The sequence below is a fragment of the Lemur catta genome, chromosome 5 (assembly GCF_020740605.2).
Source record: "Lemur catta isolate mLemCat1 chromosome 5, mLemCat1.pri, whole genome shotgun sequence".
In the NCBI taxonomy this organism is placed as follows: Eukaryota; Metazoa; Chordata; class Mammalia; order Primates; family Lemuridae; genus Lemur; species Lemur catta.
Window position 1 is genome coordinate 43,855,092 of NC_059132.1, and position 20,579 is coordinate 43,875,670.

The window sequence follows — 20,579 nt, forward strand, 5'->3', positions numbered from 1 at the left end:
TACTACCCAAAGTGATCTACAGATACAATGCAATCCCTATTAAAATATCAACATCATTTCTCACAGATCTAGAAAAAATAATTTAACACTTCGTATGGAACCAGAGAAGACCCCATATAACCAAAGCAATCCTATGCAAAAAGAACAAAACGGGAGGCATCAATGTACCAGACTTCAAACTATAGTACAAGGCTATATTAACTAAAACAGCATGGTACTGGCACAAGAACAGGTACAGAGACCAGTGGAACAGAATTAAGAACACAGATATAAAACCGTCCTCATTTAGCCATTTAATCTTTGACAAAGCAGACAAAAACATACACTGGGGAAAAGAATCCTTATTCAATAAACTGTGCTCAGAAAACTGGATAGCCACATACAGAAGACTGAAATAGGATCCACACCTTTCACCTCTCACAAAAATCAACTCACAGTGGATAACAGACTTAAACCTAATACATGAAACTATAAGAATTCTAGAGGAAAATGTTGGAAAAACTCTTATAAGACATTGGCCTAGGCAAAGAATTTATGAAGAAGATCCCAAAGGCAATCACAGCAACAACAAAAATAAATAAATGGGACCTGATCAAATTAAAAAGCTTCTGCACAGCCAAAGAAACTATCGCAAGAGCAAACAGACAACCTACAAAATGGGAAAAAATATTTGCATGTTACACATCTGATAAAGGGCTGATAACTAGAATCTATTTAGAACTCAGGAAAATCAGCAAAAAAAGATCAAAGAACCCTATCAAAAAGTGGGCAAAGGACATGAACAGAAACTTTTCAAAAGAAGACAGAAGGATGGCCAATAAACACATGAAAAAATGCTCAACATCTCTAATCATCAGGGAAATGCAAATCAAAACCACAATGAGATATCACTTATCTCCAGTGAGAATGGCCTTTATCAAAAAGTCCCCAAACAATAAATGTTGGCATGGATGCAGAGAGATAAGAATACTCATACAATGCTGGTGGGACTGTAAACTAGTGCAACCTTTGTGGAAAGCAATATGGAGATACCTTAAACAGATACAAGTAGATCTACCATTTGATCCAGCAATCCCATTACTGGGAATCTACCCCAAAGACCAAAAGACATTCTGTAAAAAAGACATCTGCACTCGAATGTTTATAGCAGCACACTTCACAATTGCAAAGATGCGGAAACAACTCAAGTGCCCATCAATACATGAGTGGATTAATAAAATGTGGTATATGTATACCAGGGAGTACTATTCAGCTATAAGAAACAATGGTGATACAGCACCTCTTGTATTTCCTAGATAGAGCTAGAACCCATTCTACTAAGTGAAGTATCCCAAGAATGGAAAAATAAGCACCACAGGTACTCACCATCAAATTGGTTTTAACTCATCCACACCTAAGTGCACATGTAGAAATAACATTCATCAGGCATCGAGCCTGATGGGAGAGGGGAGGGGAGGGGTATATACATATATGATGAGTGTGATGCGCACTGTCTGGGGGATGGACGTGCTTGCAGCTCTGACTGGGGGGGGAGGGGGAAGCAAGGGCAATATATGTAACCTAAACATTTGTACCTCCTTAATATGCTGAAATAAAAAAATGTGGGCAGAAGACATGAACAGAAGTTTTTCAAAAGAAGAGAGACCAATGGTCAACAAATAAAAAAAAAAATGTTCAACATCACTAATCACCAGGAAAATGCAAATTAAAAACACAATGAGACATCACCTTACCCCTTTCAGAATGGCACTCATTAAAAAGTCAAAAAAAGCAATAGATGCTGGCTTGGAAGAACAGAGAGAGGAACACTTACACATTGTTAGCAGGACTGAAAATTAGTACAACCTGTATGGAAAATAGTATGGAGATTTCTCAAAGAACTAAATGTAGACCTACCATTCAATCCAGCAATCTCAGTACTAGGAATCTACCCAAAGGAAAGGAAGTCGTTTTTTTCAACAAGACACCTGCATTAAAATGTTAATTTCAGCACAATTCATAATTGCAAAGATCTGGAATCAACCTAAGTGCCCGTCAATTCCTGAGGGGATTAACAAATGTGGTATATATATATGTGCGTGTGTGTGTGTGTGTGTGTGTGTATATATATATATATATATATATATATATATACACACATACATACCATAAAGTACTACTCGGCCATAAAAAAGGATGAATTAATGTCTTTTGCAGCAATGTGGATGGAGCTGGAGACTGTTATTCTAAGTGCAGTATCTCAAGAATGGAAAAACAAACATCACATGCATTCTCTAATAAATTGGAACTAAATGATGGGCACACATGTGCACAGAGGGAAGTAAAAGTTATTGGAAATCAAGCAGGGGAAACCGGGGATGAGGAGAGGAGTGAAAACCTACCTAACGGATGCAATGAACACTCTTTGGGTGATAGGCACACTAATAGCCCTGACTCAAGCATTACAAAAGCTATCCATGTAAGAAAAATATTTATATACCCCTAATATTTTGAAATAGAAAAAACTGGCAACTTTTTGGAATCAAATTAGATTACAATATCATGTAGAAAATAGATAAGTACATCTACCACCCACATTGTACTCAGTAAATCTGTGGATACTTGTAGACAAAAAACTACAATTATATTATAATAAGTATAAAGACAATGTTTTTCAAAGAAAAAAATTGGATCATTCTTAAAAATAGTACGCATGTAATCTGATAATCGAAAGAATTATAGAATCAATTTAAAATTGTAAAACCTGAGCAATATAACTTAAAAACAGTTCAAGAGTATGGGATAATTTCTAAATCATAAGTTTTTTTTCTTTTCCTAATAATCTTGTTTTATGACAACTGGACTTAATAATCAAATGACTCTAAGGAGGAGAATCATTACTCTGAAAGACCGTATTAGTTCTAATGATGATGGAAACAAAAATTTAAAGGGAGAAACAGATGGCAATTTCCTTCTAGAAATCTACAAAGTAAATTACCATAGGGGAAGTAGAGGAAACACATACAATGTATATATCCACGATATAATCTGCAGTGAAATAAATGAAAGTGCATCACAGGTAAATGAACCAACCTGCAAAAACAGATTGATTTTTTTGAATTTTTCTGCAACAGTCTGTTCGGCTTTTGCTTTAATCTCCCGTTTATACTGGTCAGCTTGATGACGGTCTACCATATTCCTTTCCATGTAATTTTTGAGGTCTACTATTGCTTGCTTCAACCTCATATTCTTTGTCTGTAATTTCTCATATCTTTCTTGGATTATTTCCTTAGGTAACGATTCCGGCTGAACAACTTGATTCTTTGCATACTGACGTCCACATTTTGAACATGGAAATTCCAGTGCTTGTTTTTGTTGATCAATCTGCAAGAACAAAATAATATAGTTTGGTAATGACGTAGGCTGACAATAGCCTCACAGAAAACTAATAACACATTTTGAAATACAGTTAATTGAAAGAAAATTTTATCTATACTGTACTAGATTCCTGAAATACAGACACTTGAATTGCTCAGGAAATCAAGGCCAAAGTTAAAACCACCACCAATCACAAAAACAGAGTCTTTAGTCTCATCCTCTTTGCCACACAACATTTGCACTTGATCTTAGATTTTTCTATGCTTGATTCAATTCTTTCATCCTTGAAATGGCTCGTAATAGAAAGTCTCATGCCCCTTCTTGCATGACTATTCCCCAGAATATCTAGAGAAGTCTCAGGGATATCTTATTGAGTTATTTAGGCCTGAGTCAATAAATGGCTCCCAGAAAAAGACTTTCAAAGTAAGACTCAGATTAATGAATCCTGGACATATGCATTCTAATGTCATAAGCCTTTTTCTGAATGGCAAATGCCTTAGGATCATTTGAATTACATTCCCAGGAGTGATGATCCTTGGGGTTAGGAAGCAATCATCTCCCACTATAAATGTGACAAAATCCATTCATTTGAACAAAAATGTCTTTATTCAATAGCACTATATTATAATCTTTTGATTCTTTAGACAAAATAAGGGAGCACATTAAACAACCACCACCACCAAAAATACTTTGTAGAATTTCAGCAGTACCGAGTTGGAATAAATGATTTTCCTTTAGCTGTAATGATTATCTGATTTTAAAAAAGTGAGTGAAGTGATAGTTTTAAAACATGTCTACAAACTGCTTGACATTTCTGCCATGAAATTCCCTCTCCTGAAAATGAACTGACTTTAGCAACTGGTTTCTAGTGACTATAACATGGTGGAACTGCTGTGTGACTTGTAAGCTTAGGTTAGAACACATAATTTAGCTTCCACCTGACAGCTCTCTCTAGGGAAGCCTATCCATGGAACACGGTCGCCATATTGTGAGGAAGCCCAAGCCGCATGGTGAATCCTCCTGTAGCTCCAGCTGAGCACCCCAGCTAGAGTACCAGCCACAAGGCAGCTTTGACTGCCAGATGTGTGAACAAACATGCCTTTAGGTAATTCTAGTCCCCAGTTTCACGTCACCCCAGCTGTTGCCAAGTAAGAGAAGGAATGAGCTGGCCTCTCTGAGCCCTGCTTAAAACTGCAGATTGTGAACAAAATCATGTTGTTTGGAGACACTGAATTTTGAGGTGTGTTGTTACACAGCAATAGAGAATTGGTACAGACATGGATACTAAATAGGGCGTGCTGACATTAGACAACAAGAACCACTAAAACATGTAGGATCCCTTGGGACCAGGAGGAAGGAGGATGTTCCAAGGACCTAGACAAGAATAAGAATGAAAACCAAAAGGTCTTCCAGGAGACTGTTAGTGGAAGTCTGAAGGCCCTGGTACAGGATGACAGGGAGGGTGTCAAGGCCAGTGAAGAAATGATACTGAAACCTGGAAGAAAGCGCACTGCTGCTACACAGCAGCTAAAGTAAAATCAACATGAGAGATAAGCTAAAGAAAATTAAATAGCAAGGATCCAGGACTTCTTGGGTTCAAATATTAGTTTCCCATTTTCAGCCTGTCCACGTTTCAATTTACGATATGTAGATGGTCCCTGAGTTAGGATGGTTAAAATTATAATTTTGTAACTTTACAATAGTGCAAAAATGATATACATTGAGTACATCCATCTGGAATGGCAGGTCTTGAGCTTCCAGCCTGTGTGTAAAGCCACAATCAATGACACTTCTGGGTGTAGTGAGTAGGAAGTGGTGTGTTTTTGAAGTGGGAGAAATGTAAAAAGAATGCAGCCAGGGGGTAGATTGTCCTGGCTTAAAAACGTTTCCATACCTTCTTTCATACTCATCCCGTAGATAGAGATGTCATCAAGATGGCTGATGGAGGCACCTAGCACTTGACTACTCCACAGAGAGGGACCACAGAACAAGTAGATTAGATGCCTTGAAGAACTCCTCTAAGAGACAACACTGGAATTCAGCAGGGACCCTCCTAAACAAGGAATGAAAAGGAAGCGAAGCAGCCAGGCTGGCAGGATCAGCTCAGAGCCAGGACAGACTCCCCTATCCCCAGCGATGCACAATCCCCCAAGGGCACCTGCAATCCTAGCCACGGAGAGCCCTCAGCCCTTGCAGGTGCTGAATCTAACAAAGGGAGCTGCCTGGAGCCCACACAACCGGGCTGTGCCCAAGAGGCAATTCACGCTGAGTCGCACTCAACCCTGAGACCCAGCTGCTGCAGGATATTGCACTGTAAGCACCCAGGCCCCACCAGGCTAAGCTCCACCTACCCTGTGGTCCTGCAGCCCCTGCATGTGCACATGCCTGGAGCCCCGCTGACAGCTCCTTACATTCTCCTAGAGGGTTATAGCATCGTGCACCACCTGGACCAAGAGGCGTGGCTGGGTCCCCAAAACTCTAGCTCACATAGCACCCTCTATCTCTAGGAATAGGTGGTCTGGCCCACGAGAGAATCTGCCCAAGGACAAAGGGAACCTAGGTGCATGCTCCCCAAAGCCTGGGGGCCACCTGACTGTGGTCACTGCCTATGACGGTAACCCCACCCCCTCCACGGCAGGGCCACCATGCACCTGTGCACACCTTCAGGTGACGTGAGGACTGGCCTGCTCATATGTACCACACCAAATCCTGTGGACAAGCCTACCTGACATGCTGCGGCTGGTACCTGCATGCACCACATGAGAACCTGAAGACAAGGCCAGCCTGCCTGTTTTAGCTGCTGCCATCACCAGTGCCCACATGCACAACCCAGGTTCCTGAGGATCAGCCCGCCCTTCCCAGGCCAGTGCACCTTTGGGGGCCTGAGGACAGTGCTACTGCCCACCCCCACCCCCACAATCTGGGGTCTGGAAGATAGGCCTTCCCAACTGGGCAATGCTGACAGCTCTTTCGCCTGACCTTCCCCTGACCTGCCCACCACCATCAGTGCACACACAACTGTGCCACCCAGGGGCTCAGGACTGGCCCACCATTGCTACTGTCACAAACGGTGCCATATGTGCCACCTGGGAGCGTGAGGACCAACCTGCCACTGTCATCACAGCTGCTGGGCCACACTACCTGGAGGCCCAGGCACCAACGCACCCAGCCACCACTGACACCACTGGCACCCATCTACACCTCTGGGGTACATGTGCTAAGAATAGGATCAGTGCCAGTGTTATACTAAAGAACCAGGTACCAGGTGGAAAGAGGGGCTACTGTGAACTGAAAGATGATGGATGAACTTAATTTCCAATGAGAAAAGCTGACAGCTCAGACCTAATCTTCTTTCTTAGATATAAAAATCTACAGATGATTCTCTGAATTATAATGAGTTGATAAAACACAATACAATAAATAGCAGACTCAGTCAGCACAGCCCATGACCAAGAACTTATGGAAATGGGAGTGAAGAGGGAGGCTCTGGGTGACAGATTAAAGGTTTGAGTGGAGAAAATTGAAAGAATGGACTCTGTCTTTGTAAGCCTGATTTCCACTCAAGTTGTGGAGTCAGCAAGGCATAAGCTAGCCATAAGCTCCTTCAAAAAGCAAAAAATGAAGACATTCAATACATTGACTTTTTACTATTACATAAGACAACTGGTAATATGCAACAGATTGCAAAAAATTTCTCATGAAATTTGACTGGGTACTGACATAAGAACAGACACAGAGCAACCATCTGAACGGTTAGTTCAAAATTAAACCCTTGCCTTTATGACCAATTGATTTTCAAGAAGGTTAACAAACCACACAAATGGGAAAAGAATCATCTTTTCAACAACTGGTGCAGGGAAAGCTCTACATCCACATGCAAAAGACTAAAGGCAGACTCCCTCCAATTTCCATGTCTAAAAATTAACTCCAAATAGGAGAGCTAAATGGAAGAGCTAAAACCATAAAACTCTTAAAACACAGAGGCATCAATCTTTGTGACTGTATTTGGCAGTGATTTCTAAGACAGAACACCAAAAGAAGAAATAGATTCACTCAACTGTATAAAAATTTAAAACTTCTGTGAAAGTGAAAAACCGAGCCACAGAGTGAGAGAAAATATGTGAAAATCATGTATTGATAAAGGCCTTGTATCCAGGATATACAAAGAACATTTATAATTCAGAAATAAAAAGACAAACCAATTTAAAAGTGGGAAAAGAGTAGACATTTCTCCTAAGAAGATATACACATGCCTAATAAGCACATCCAAAGATGCTTAAAGTCAGTACTCATTAGGGAAATGCTAATCAAAATCACAATGAGGTATCACTTCACACACTAGGATGGAAATTTTTCGGGCAAAGAGATAGAAAATATGTGTTGGCAAGGAGGTGGAGAAAGTAGAGCCCTCATACAATGCTGATGGGAATGGAAAATGGTACAGCCACTTTGGAAAACAGATTGGTAGCTCCTCAAAAGATTAAGCGGAGATCATTAATCTCTATGCTGTATCTAATTTCCTATGATCCAGCAATTCAACTCAGGAGTATACAACCGAGAGAATTGCAAAGATACGTAAACACAAACATTGAACATGAAAGTTCCTAGCAGCATTACTAATATCATAATAGCCAAAACATGGAAACAACCCAAAGGGCCATCAAGTGATGAATGGATACATAAAATGCCTGTGTGTCTAAACAACGGAATATGAATCAGCAGTTAAGACATTAAGAACTGATCCAATTGTTTTCAAAATGGCTGACCAGAAGCATTACCAGCACACGTTATCCACCTAGACGAACCAAAAGAGCGTGTAGGCAACCACATCCTGAGTATATTATCCAAGAGGCAACATGAGAGTTCAATAGAAAAGCAAAAAAAATACTCCAAATTCTGGGAAGGACAAGAAAGATAAGCAGCTCACAGGGCCAGGAGTGGCTGAACACGGGGAGTGGATCCACGATGCAGGTGAGGATGAGTTTCTTTCTGAGGTCCACATTCCCGCTGGGGAATCATACCGTCCACACCAGGAGAAAGCACCTTGACTCTCCCAAGCCCTGAATCTAAGTTAGGGAGTGGCCAGGGGACTCTGAGAAAAAGTAAAAGCAATGTAAAATTAAGAGCTAGATTGTTCTGCACAGACTATACCACAAGTGCTGGTGTAAAGTCAGCAAGGGAAAGCTTCACAGAGAAGGGGAAATTGTGTGCTGGGTCTGAGTAAATGAGGCTAGATGAACAGAAACTGAAAAGGCAGAAAGGATGGCATGAGTGAGGCAGAGAGATGGTGACTCCAGCCCAAAGAACTCTGAGGATAAAATCCTGTGGCAGGGAAATGACAACATATGTCCACATAGTAACTAGGAAATGAATCTTCATAGCTGCATTATTCAAAACAGCCCCAAAGCAGAAGCGACATAAATGTCCAGCAACCGATGAGTGGGTAACTGGTATACCATACAAGCAAATAGTACTCAACTAAAATAGAAAGGAAGTATTGATATGTGCTACAACACACACGACCCCTGAAACATGAGGCTATGGGAAAGAAGCCAGTCATGAAGTATGACACATTCTATGACTCTATGTTTATTAAATGTCCACAACAAACAAATTGGCAGAGACAAAAATTAGAAGATGGTTGCCTAGGAAGCAGAAGGTGGAGGGACATGGGTGAGTGGCTAAGGGCTATGGAGTCTCTTTTTAGGGTGATGAAAATATTCTAAAATGGACTGTGGTCATGGTTACACAGCTCTGTGGGGATACTGAGAGACAGTGACTTTTATTCTTTAAATGAGTGAACTGTATGGTACGTGTATTATATCCCAATATTTCCTTAATTCTCTATTTTACATGTGCATACTATATATGATCTTAATATTTCTATGCTTTTTAACAATGTTTTTCTTTTTATATATTTAGGGCATACATGTGTAGTTCTGTGATATTGATATACTGTGTAGATATGAATGAAGTTTGGGCTTTTAATGTAATCATCACCTGAATGGTGTTTATTGTACCCATTAAATAACATTTCACCCCTGACTCCCCTCAATCCCTTCTGAATCTACAAATGTCTGTTATTCCACTTTCTATGTTTACGTGTACACATGATATAGTTCCCACTTACAAGTGAGAACATGTGGTATTTTTCTTTTATTTCATTGAAGAGAATAGCCTCCAGTTCTATCCATGTTGCTGGGAAAGACCTAATTTCATTCTTTTTTTCTTCTGTGCTTTTACAAACCATGTAAATGAAAGGAAGGTGAAGGAAATGTCTGCGTTTTGAAACAGTTTGTAAATCAGCCTAAATATTTGCATTTTGGAGAACACTAAAGATAGCCTTTTCATACAAGTTATCCTGAAATAGGCCGGGTGCGGTGGCTCATGCCTCTAATCCTAGTAATCTGGGAGGCTGAGGCGGGAGGATTACTTGGGGTCAGGAGTTCTAGACCGGCCTGAGCAAGAGCAAGACCCCGTCTCTACTGAAAATAGAAAAACTGAGCTGGGCAACTAAAAATAGAAACAAAAAATTAGCCGCAGCCGGGCGCGGTGGCTCACGCCTGTAATCCTAGCCCTCTGGGAGGCCGAGGCGGGCGGATTGTTTGAGCTCAGGAGTTCGAGACCAGCCTGAGCAAGAGCGAGACCCCGTCTCTACTGAAAATAGAGAGAAATTATATGGACAGCTAAAAATACATATAGAAAAAATTACCCGGGCATAGTGGCGCATGCCTGTAGTCCCAGCTACTCAGGAAGCTGAGGCAGGAGGATTGCTTGAGTCCAGGAGTTTGAGGTTGCTGTGAGCTAGGATGATGCCACGGCACTCCCTCTAGCCCGGGCAACAGAGTGAGACTCTGTCTCAAAAAAAAAAAAAAAAAAAAAAGAGGAAAGAAAAAAAAAATAGCCGGGCATTGTGGCAAGTGCCTGTAGTCCCAGCTACACAGGAGGCTGAGGCAGGAGGATCGCTGGAGCCCAGGAGTTTGAGGTTGCTGTGAGCTATGCTGATGCACAGCACCCTACCCAGGGTGACTGAGTGAGACTCTGTCTCAAAAAACAAGCAATACAAAAAAAACCAAGTTACCCCGAAATCCATGAAAGACATATACACAGATCCTGTGTCCATTCTCAAAACTGAAAATGGGAAATCAGAAAATATTACGGAACGTTCCATGAAACATTATCCTCTTGGTTAATCAGGCTTCCCTCACCATAGCAATAGTGAAATCACTAAAGATCACAGTTGAACAACAACAACAAAAAAGACTCTCAACTTCTGTGAGGAATGATGTTTAATTCTGAATTTTCCTAAAGATGTTATAAGAAAAACCATATGCAATTAGAAGAAAAAAATGGCTGAATGACAGAGTTTAGAAAATAAATGCATGTAAAGATATATAACTGTAATAAAATCAATTATAATAAAAATACAAATGAAAGCTACACACTGAAATCACTATCATAAACACTTTATGTTACTTAACCAGCTATAGATGAACTGTTGACATGTTACATTTCATACATACTTGACTTTTGATTTGATCTATTTTCTTCTTTGAACCTGTCCCATCTTCTAAATTAACGTGACATGGTGAAACCTCTACAAAAGCCTCTGGCCTTGGTTGTTTTTTCAAGGTAGTAGCCAGTTCTTGTAGATGTCTCACAAGTACCTGATAAGATGTTTTTGTTACCTCATTTTATAAATCACCTTATTATTAAATCATGTTAAGAATATCTAACTCTAACATACATACTTTGAAAAATATCACCACATATATTGATTCACCTTCTTTTCCTCATGTGTACACATTCCTGTTTATGACTGAATTCAGTTGAGATCACAGAAAGTGTCAGCTTCCTGCCAAATTGCTATCCTGTTACTTAATCAACAGATTCAGCCCACTAGTCACTTGTCCCCTGAGGAATTTGCAATGTTCCACGATCTAATGAAGTCTCAAAAAGAAATGGGTATGTGGGAGGGACCGATGGGGGTAGGAGATTCTACATTGTAAAATGCTTTCCTTCTTTTTTATCAGAAGCTTAAATCAACCTCAGAGTTCCTCACATATTCAATTGCCTGCTCAAATCCTTCCCATAGATTCCTTTGTCAGAGTAAAAGCAAAATTCCAACAGCCTTCAAGGTCCTAGCATACCTGGCCTCCACCCTACTCCCTGACTTCAGCTCCTACCTCTCTCCCCTACTCACTCCATCCCCACTAGATGTGAATCCTGCCACACCTCATTAGTCTGAAAATGGGGATCCAATGCCAAACTCACAAATCACAGATAGCTATAGTTATCTTTATACTAGACAAAGTTATTTCCAAATCATAGTGATTGAGCTTTGAAATGACAATTATGAGCAAATTATGTGTAAAAATATACAAAGTAAATAAAAAATAACACTGAGAAGAGTAAATCAACTATGGTTTTGCTAAAATTCAGTAGTACATTATGATTTTTTTTTAAATTTCAGAGTATTACGGGGGTACAAATGCTGTGGTTACAGGAATTACTTTTGTGCAATTTGAGTCGAAGTTATAAGTGTGCCCATCACCGAGACAGCGTGCACTGTACCCTTTAGTTGCGAATTTACGTGTCCCCTCCTCTCCCCACCCGCCTGATTGGTTTCTGCTGAGTGTTACTACCATCTTATGATTTAATAAAAGTAAACTGCTGTTGAAGAATTGATAGGTCATAAACAGTACATCATTTCAAATTGAAATATTTTCAGATATAAGTCAAACAGACATGAATTAAAATAAAATTATGCCAACTAAAACATATAAAAAGCTACTGAAGTCAAAGTATTACAAGATACAGCAGTACATTTCAGTTCATCTCTGGAATCTAAACTTAATGGTCAGAGTAACCCACTTCACTGAATCTTAATTTCATAATACTCATTTCAGGTATAAACATTTCCATGTATCTGCTTCATCATGGTGTTAAAATGGGGCAACATAAAGACATTGAAATTGCATTTTACACAGTGTAAGTCTGCACTATTAATGTTAGTCTATACTGACAATTTGTAGCTTAACCTCTTAGAATTTCGAAGGTGACGTGATGTCTTTCCTCAAAGAACAGCATCTCTCACATCTATTTGCTGGAAACAAGGTATGTTTCTACGCTGACAGAGCAAATACTTTTATCATTCTAGATATTTTTGAATCCAGCTGGATTCAACATTTACCCATAATGAAATATTATTTGCAATTTTCTTTCAGGAGATTTGAAAAACATTTACCATTCTGTGTACTTACTGTTCTTTCTGCAGACTCTTTTTCCAAATGACACATTGTTTCTTTTAAACGATCACATTCATTGGTGAGCTCCTGAAGTTTTCCTTCTAGAAGCAGACTTTGCTTGTCACTGCCAGCTTGACTTTGTTTCACAATATCCTGAAGCTGGTCCTGGATATTGGTTACTGTCTCGTCTTTCTGGGCAGCTTTGTTGTGAGCAGCATGTAGTTGCTGTCGAAGCAACATATTTTCTCTTTGTAGTTCACAGAATCTCTGCTCTAGAGATTCCTGCTCGCCCATGTGTGGATTCACTTTGCTTTGGTCACTGCCATACGTTTGTTCTATTTCTTCCGTTTGGCACTGTGTTTGCCTTAGGTCTCTTTGTACAACTTCTAAAAACAACGTTTTTTCTCGGAGGAGCTCTCTTGTGTGATGGAGCTCCGTTTCCAGGCTATCGATCTTACTTTCTGCTTTAGAAAGTTTTTCAGAAAGAATCTCATTGTTTTCTTTTAGATTCGACATGGAAAAATTCATTTTGTCTTGTAAGTGATCCCACTCATCTCTTGCTGTGTAGAAAGCAAGCTCTAGGTGTTTTCTTGATGTCTCTCTTTCATCAAGATCACGTGTAGCGGCAGTCAGTCTGGAATGGCAAGAGGCAAGTTCTTCTTCCAGTCTTTCCTTGTTTTGTGTTTCACTCTCCAGTTTACACTTTAGCATTGCATTCTCAGCTGTGAGAACACAAAGCTTCTCACCATACTGACACACAGTTTTATTTAATGTTTCCAAATTCCGCAATAGAGTCATGTAAACGTCATCATACTTTTCTTTCGTAATTTCCGTGTCCTTTGGATATTTCTTTTCATTTTCTTCATTCTGACTTTTAATTTTGTCTCTCTCCATTCTCACCATGGCAAGTTCCTCCTGCAACATGCGATTCTTATGGAGCAGATCTTTTTCTCTTTCTTGGCTATGAGAAATCTATGGAAAACCAAGGAAGCTTTTAGCTATCTCTCAATACAAGGACCTATCTATCATGATTTCCTCTGAAATTAAAAGATAACCTGTCCATTTATACAATGAAAGGGTTGCAGTAAGTGGATATACAACTGGAAAAGAAGTTGGAGCAAACCCTCCAACCTTATAGAGCATAAATTCCCACAGGATCAAAAATTTATTTGAAAACAATTAATCCATGAAAGTAAAAAAGAAACCACTACCGGATTTTTAAGGATCTCAGAACTGGAAAAACCTTTCCCTGAATTACAACAAACCCAAAGGCATAGAATGAAAGATTCATAAATTTGACTACATTTAAAAATTGGGTTTGCACTCTAATATCTAACCTTATACTACCCCCATGGTGAGAGCCTTAGGTCTGCCTATCTTTGGACAGATAAAATTTCCCAAAGTACTTTACGTTCCTTTTTCCTGGGAATATTCTCTAGATACTCTACTTTTCTAACATTTGTATAGTCTTCTTTTGCTATCACCTAGATTTTCCACTAAATAGCCAGATTTAGAGAATGTGACCTTGTGGGGCTTCATGACGACAAAGGAAGCTTTCCCCTTCTGCACTCAGCTTATTCTTTTCCCCACTGCCTTTTATCATTCTATGCTTATCCGGATCCTGGGATCTCAAAAAAAATGATGGTGTTCACTGAAATATATCAACCAAGTTTGCCACAACACAAGGGGCAGAGTGTAACTGCTGAGTTGCCAGTGCAGAATTCTGAAAAATGAGATGCTCCCCAAATTCCATATTCAATAGACATAAAAATTTATGGATGGAGAATGTACAGCATGAGTAATTACCTGCTTCACCTCCCTTATCTACTGATAATGGCAGTAAAACCAAGAAAGATGAAATGATTCCTCCAAAAGTGGTATTCCTAAAGTGGTATTACCTAGCGTTTTATGGCACCAAAAGAGACGAAGCAATGCCATCATGCTGAGTCACATAAATTATCAGAGAAATTCACCAAATTTGTCAGATAAATTAAAGGTGTGACTTTGTCAAAGTAATATAATGCCTTGGACGTAGAGGGGCGGGGTGGGAGGCCTCTTCTACTTTTACTTTTAAAGAAGAAATGTCTCCAGATTTTTGTCTACCACTGACACTCAATGTCGAGAACTCAGCTTTCTACTCTGGAGTCAAATACTAAATTTTTGGCTGAGCATTTATGCTACTTATAAAATCATATGTGAAAAATCTAACCATACTTCATTAAACAACATAATATAAAGTTCCTATTCAACAGAAACATTTGAGAGTGGTGATTTTGAAATAAATATGTGGAAGTATGTGTATTTATTGTCCAAAATATTTAAAGTGGTCATGATGGAATTATAAGCTCCAAAAGTTTGACTTAACTGATCAACTCGCACACATAAAAGCACATTCAGAGATTCATTGGGCTGGCCACATTTGTTGCAACTCTCAAGGTTAGACACAGTTGTATCTCCTCTCAGTCACTGCGTCCTTCCCAATGTATTCCCATTGTGTTCTTTCCAAGAATGCAATTCATCTTTCAGTCAATGGGGTGAGGGGGACCCTAGAGCTCATTATTAATAGATAGTTTTATCAATTTTCTTTATGCTTATCCTGGTGCAGGTGGTCACATGGTATACCGCTAAATTATTAGTAGTTTCCCAGTCCTTATGCCACCTGGGAGACTGATAGAGGGAGTTAGGTTGATGAAGAAATAATGATTATGAGAAACTTTTCCTGAAATCCAATCATGTACATAGCAGAAATAATCTATTTCTACACACAATTACATATATGGAAAACCCTATTTTACATATGAGCTTTTCATATCATAAGTAGAAAATCAAAATGGATCAAGAACTGATCAAGAGAAAAAACAAAGAGTAGCAGTAAGTGAACCCCTACCTCTTTTTCAAGCAGACCTTTTTCTTTCTCCACAGACAGTAATTCGACTTGTAACATGTCTACCTCATTCTTAAACTTTTGCGTATCTTGCCGTAATTCTTCTTTTAGATATACTTTTGATGCTCTGTCACTGTGTGGTGAAGAACTCAAATTTTCATGGTATGAACCTATGAAGTCACAACATTTTGCATGACATTAAATTACACCCATGGATAGCTGACCGTATCTGCTTGTATTGCTCTATGGTAGGGAAAAAGGAGCTCTGCAGGATCATGGGCCTCAACCATCAATGCCTTCACAACAGGAGGAGGACAGGTAGAATGGGAAAATTTTGCTCTACTTCTCTGTCAGGTTTTGGCACTGGACGCTCACTTTATATTCGTCCCACCTTTCTAATCCCCTGTTCTTCCATTTTCTGAAGAATTATTTTATTTGACCACTTTCTTTTACATCCTCCTTTTTCTCCTTCCTTCGCATACTCCCTGTACTCTTTGCCTTCCTCAGTCTTCATTCCCTCTTTGACTCCTTGCCTCCTCCTTATTTCCTGACTTCCCCCAGGTCTTAGACCATCTTGAAATGGAACTAACGATTCAGCTCCTTTCACTGACATTCTCAATTTCATCTGTTGCTAGCACCTGAGAAGATCTACAATGTGTCACCATTTCACTTCTCCTTTTCCTTACTAGGTATCTTAATAGGTGATTTTTTTTTTTTTTTTTTTTTTGGCCTGGTAGAATAGATCAGGGCTCATGTTTTTAAACAAATGTTCTCCAAATGACTTTTTTTTTTTTTTTTTTTACAAATATGGTTCTTACCTTCTATTTGTCCATTTACTGTATTTCTTCCTTTTTGATCTACAGCCCTAGATGAAGGACCAACATCCTTCTGTACAGGACTCTTTGAGACACTCTGTCAAAATTTATATCAATAATGAGTTTCAATAAAAAAAAAAAAAAACCAAGAAGTTTCATCAAGACTTCCATCATGTTCTAAAAAAAAAAATCTGAATCTCCTATTTTAAACCCAGTCAGATCTAAAAGGAGAAATATCTATTGAAAATTAAAACGTTTCAATAGAATACTTCATCTATGCTCTCTAGATAAAGTTTACCTCTCATCTTCATATGGGATATTGACTGTAATCCAAGCACAGAATGCCAAAGCAAACAGATTTCTGGACAAAATATTAACTCATGTGAATATTTTAACAAAGAACTAACTTCAAAATGCCTAACTCGACTTTGCATTCCCCACCAAAAAAGTCAACTAAAAAAAAAAAAAAAAAAAAATATATATATATATATATACACACACACACACACACACACATACATATATATATATATATAAAACACATTTGCTATAATACACTCGGCATTAAGCATTTAAAATATTTCTAATTCTAGAAACATTTTAGTGTTAAAACAGAACACTTGGCATGATATGAACTTTGGAATATGTCAATAAAAATGATGATGATGATGGTTACCCTCTTCCTGCTTCCTGGTCATTCCAGGATCCTACAGGTAAAATGATGAAATGTGATCCACTGATTTCTGTGCACAATGTTGTCCTCCTAGACTTTCACATGGCTGGTTCCTTCTTCAACCATGTGAAAGTTGGCCATTTAAATGTCACCTTCAGAGAAATCTTCTCTGACTACAGAATTACACTCTCACTCCCAGCTCCACCCTAACTACGAACCTCTTTAATATTGTCTAACCTAACCTTCTCTGTTTTCTTTATATGGAGCACTTAATAAGGACTATCAAATGTTTTTTGCTTACTACCTTTTCTATTCCTACCATTGCAGTAACAGAGTTCATCTTGTACATTCAGCATCTAACCACTAAGCACATAATCTGTACTCAGTAACAGGAATTTATTCAAGGTCAACACATGTAAAATCCTATCTGGAGGGTTATCAAGTGCCAAATCACTATATTCCTATAGCACATCTCCAGTAATGGTCTGCTGAAACTTAACATACCCCAGACTAACAAGCCACATGCCCATTCTAACTTCCCCATTCTTTTCTGGATGCTAATGCTTTCAGATTTACAAAAAACACCCTCGATATTTATTAACTCACTGAACACCAGTGTGATCATTTGACCTTACTTTTGTATACACACTTTCCAGTTAAAAACTGTTTTCACATTTCTTATCACAGTTATTCATCACCCATACATACAAGGTAGATATTAGTATGACTTTTAAGAATGAGGTCACTAAAGGTCCAAGAGGATGAATCATTTTTTCCACTATTCCAGGGACAGTATGTGATACAACCAAGACACTAACCTATCTTCTGACTCCCACTCAGTGCTGGTACCACTGTGCAACAACTGCTTCTAAGAGGTCAGGCCATTTCCACCTCTTTCCACAGTTGTGCCCTTACTATACATTGTCATTATTTCAAGCATGGGTGCCACAAATATATTCAATGCATTCTATTCTTGAAAATGAATTCTACTTACCTGAACATCACTAAACCAAAATGTTACTATGATACTCCTATATTTACTATTACCCATACATTTCCTTCTCCTGAAATGGTCCTTGCAGACCGACACTAGAATATCCAAATGCATTAAAACCTTCAAGTATCAAGTATTATCATTTGAAGTTTCATGTTGCAAAAAATTCTCATCCAAACTGTTTCTCTCTGAGGGTCATTAGGCCCCTCACACATCCAGAAGTACCAAACAATCTTACATCGGGCCATGGGGTGACCTGGAATTGTTCTATAGGTTACAGATAAACATACTTCAGAGACCAAATTGATTCCCTGTCACTTCTAAGCCTTACTTGTTGCATTATACTGCCTGCACAAAGGAATGCTATAAACTGGCAGAATTGCATCATGCAGCCCTAACATACTTACAACACAATTACTTTCTTAATAATGAGGTGAAAATGTAAGAAAATAATTCCTTCTATATATATATACAGAGGTGAGAGTGAAAAGTCAGATCATCGCTTTTTAAGATTTAACAACACTCGAAGCTTATATTTTAAAAACACAACAACAGACAGTACCTCACAAGCCGAGTCCAAAGGCACTTCTACAACTTCATTTTCTCCAGGTTCTAATGCGGACATCTTATCTATAAAATGTTATTCACAGATACACTCATGAGAACATTTTTTACTGTGTATTTTAAATACATACACGAATCTATCACCACTCATTTTCATTTAAGGAAATAAAATTACTAGCAAAAACTGATTTCAGGATTGAAGCAGATACAGAGAGAAGAAGTTGATAATAGAAGAAAAACAAGAAAAGAAAAATATTTAACCGAAATGGATGTTGCATTTTGATCTACATACGTTAACTGGTGTTTTCATAACAGCATGTAAGCGTGGAAAAATTTTTAGCTATAGTCACTAACTTACCACTTCTGTTACTACGGCACACAGCAGTAAAACTGCCATTAGCATTTCGCACTTGAGGAGCATTTTCAATAATGCTGATACCATTTTCCATTTTTGTAGTTGATGGATTTGCTGTTCCCTCCTATTAAAAAAAAAAATCCCAACTTCAGAACACATTGTATTTATTCACACACTTACCCACCCAGTCAGTTAAACAATACGTATTTATAGTGTCTATCAAATCATGGGCAATACTCTGGGAAAAGCTGAGCACATAAACAAAGGCAGATTCTGCACTACATTCAAGACAGGATTGAGATGTATTAAAAAAAAAAACAGAAAAAGAAAATTCATTACTTCTATAATTGAACTGAATAAAGGATAGTAAGGGCATGAATAAGAGAACCGTCACTTCTACCTGGTAAACTGAGGAAATGCTGCAAAAATAGGACCAGATTTTGAAAAACAAAGTGAAGAAGGAGAGTATAAATGCTTTCTACACAGGGCAACTTGATGAAAAGGATGAGGCAGAACACAACTTGGTAATTAGGAGTAGCAAAGAAATGTGGTAAAATGACCACAGCTATAGGAAGCGGGATGGAGAGTGGAAATGGGAGAATCAGTCCCAACCACAGCAGACGAGTATGACCCAGAATGTGAACTATCCCCTTCAAGTAATGAGGATCCTCTGAATAAAGAGATGACTTAGGTCTTCACAAATATATTTTAGAAAGGTCACCCAGGCAGCAACGGAAAGATAAATGAACCTGGCGGGAGCCGGGATAACGAGAAAAGAGTATTTCAAAATTGTAAGTCAGAGAGTGAGTTAGGCTAATAAGATATGAAAAATGGTAAGCAGCTAGAACATATACAACCTGGTGAATGACTGGACTGGGGACTGCAGGGAGGGCTGCGGTGCAGGACTGTTCCTGCTTCAGAGTTTCACTGCTATTTATTAGGGCTCTTTACTAGGGTGAAGAAGCCAGATGGCAGAGTAGATTATGAAGATCAGGAAGACTCAGAAAAGAGTCAAGGACAGCTTCATGTGACACTATAACAAGCTTGGGTACCCAGGGGATGTGATGTACAAGACAGATACATGTAAAAAAATCGGGAGGAGGAGTAACCTTACTTAAGAAAATTACACAGAGTAAAGAAGGTAAGTATTTGAAAAATATACTAAAGTGGTAGAATTCAATAATGTAAACTCTGAAATTCCAAAAATGAAAACCAGAGGTGGTAAAAAAAAAATACTGTATATAATTTTTCAATTATCTAACTCAATATGTGTTTCAAGGACATAAAATGTGCTTTTATTTACATACACAAATGTTCATTTCTGGAATATTGCCGGGATATGCATTTTTAAAAGGAATCAAACTGTTGAATTTTCAAACACCGATTCAAGATGCCAATTCAAGAGGATTCCTTTGTAAAAATTAATCTTAAAAGTTTTAAACTGTAAAAGAGCTCCTTCTCCATTTGTGTGATTACAGAATTATGAGGCATGTTTAAATGCTACTATAACATACGAAGAAATGTAAAACCCCATGTTGAAATTGATGTGGTTTTCTTCTGCCCTGGTAAACAACATATGAATAGTTCTAATTTCTCTTTACACCAGATAAGCTATTAGTTAAAAATTGGAGATGGTATCTAGTTGAAGAAAATAAAGCTATGATTCCCCAAGTTAAAGATTAAAAATCT

General features: G+C 38.5%; 1 protein-coding gene across 1 annotated transcript in view; it reads right to left on the bottom strand.

The window, feature by feature from the left end:
• The window catches only part of LOC123638204 (ankyrin repeat domain-containing protein 26-like), a 46,667-nt gene that overhangs the window by 22,931 nt on the left and 3,157 nt on the right, over nucleotides 1-20,579 (bottom strand). Inside the window, exons 3-9 of the mRNA XM_045551639.1 lie at nucleotides 18,894-19,014; nucleotides 18,534-18,601; nucleotides 16,308-16,401; nucleotides 15,493-15,659; nucleotides 12,621-13,577; nucleotides 10,881-11,024; nucleotides 3,073-3,363 (exon numbers count right to left, since the gene is read on the bottom strand). Coding sequence (XP_045407595.1) covers nucleotides 3,073-3,363; nucleotides 10,881-11,024; nucleotides 12,621-13,577; nucleotides 15,493-15,659; nucleotides 16,308-16,401; nucleotides 18,534-18,601; nucleotides 18,894-19,014 — 1,842 coding nt within the window. The remainder of the gene's footprint in view (nucleotides 1-3,072; nucleotides 3,364-10,880; nucleotides 11,025-12,620; nucleotides 13,578-15,492; nucleotides 15,660-16,307; nucleotides 16,402-18,533; nucleotides 18,602-18,893; nucleotides 19,015-20,579) is intronic.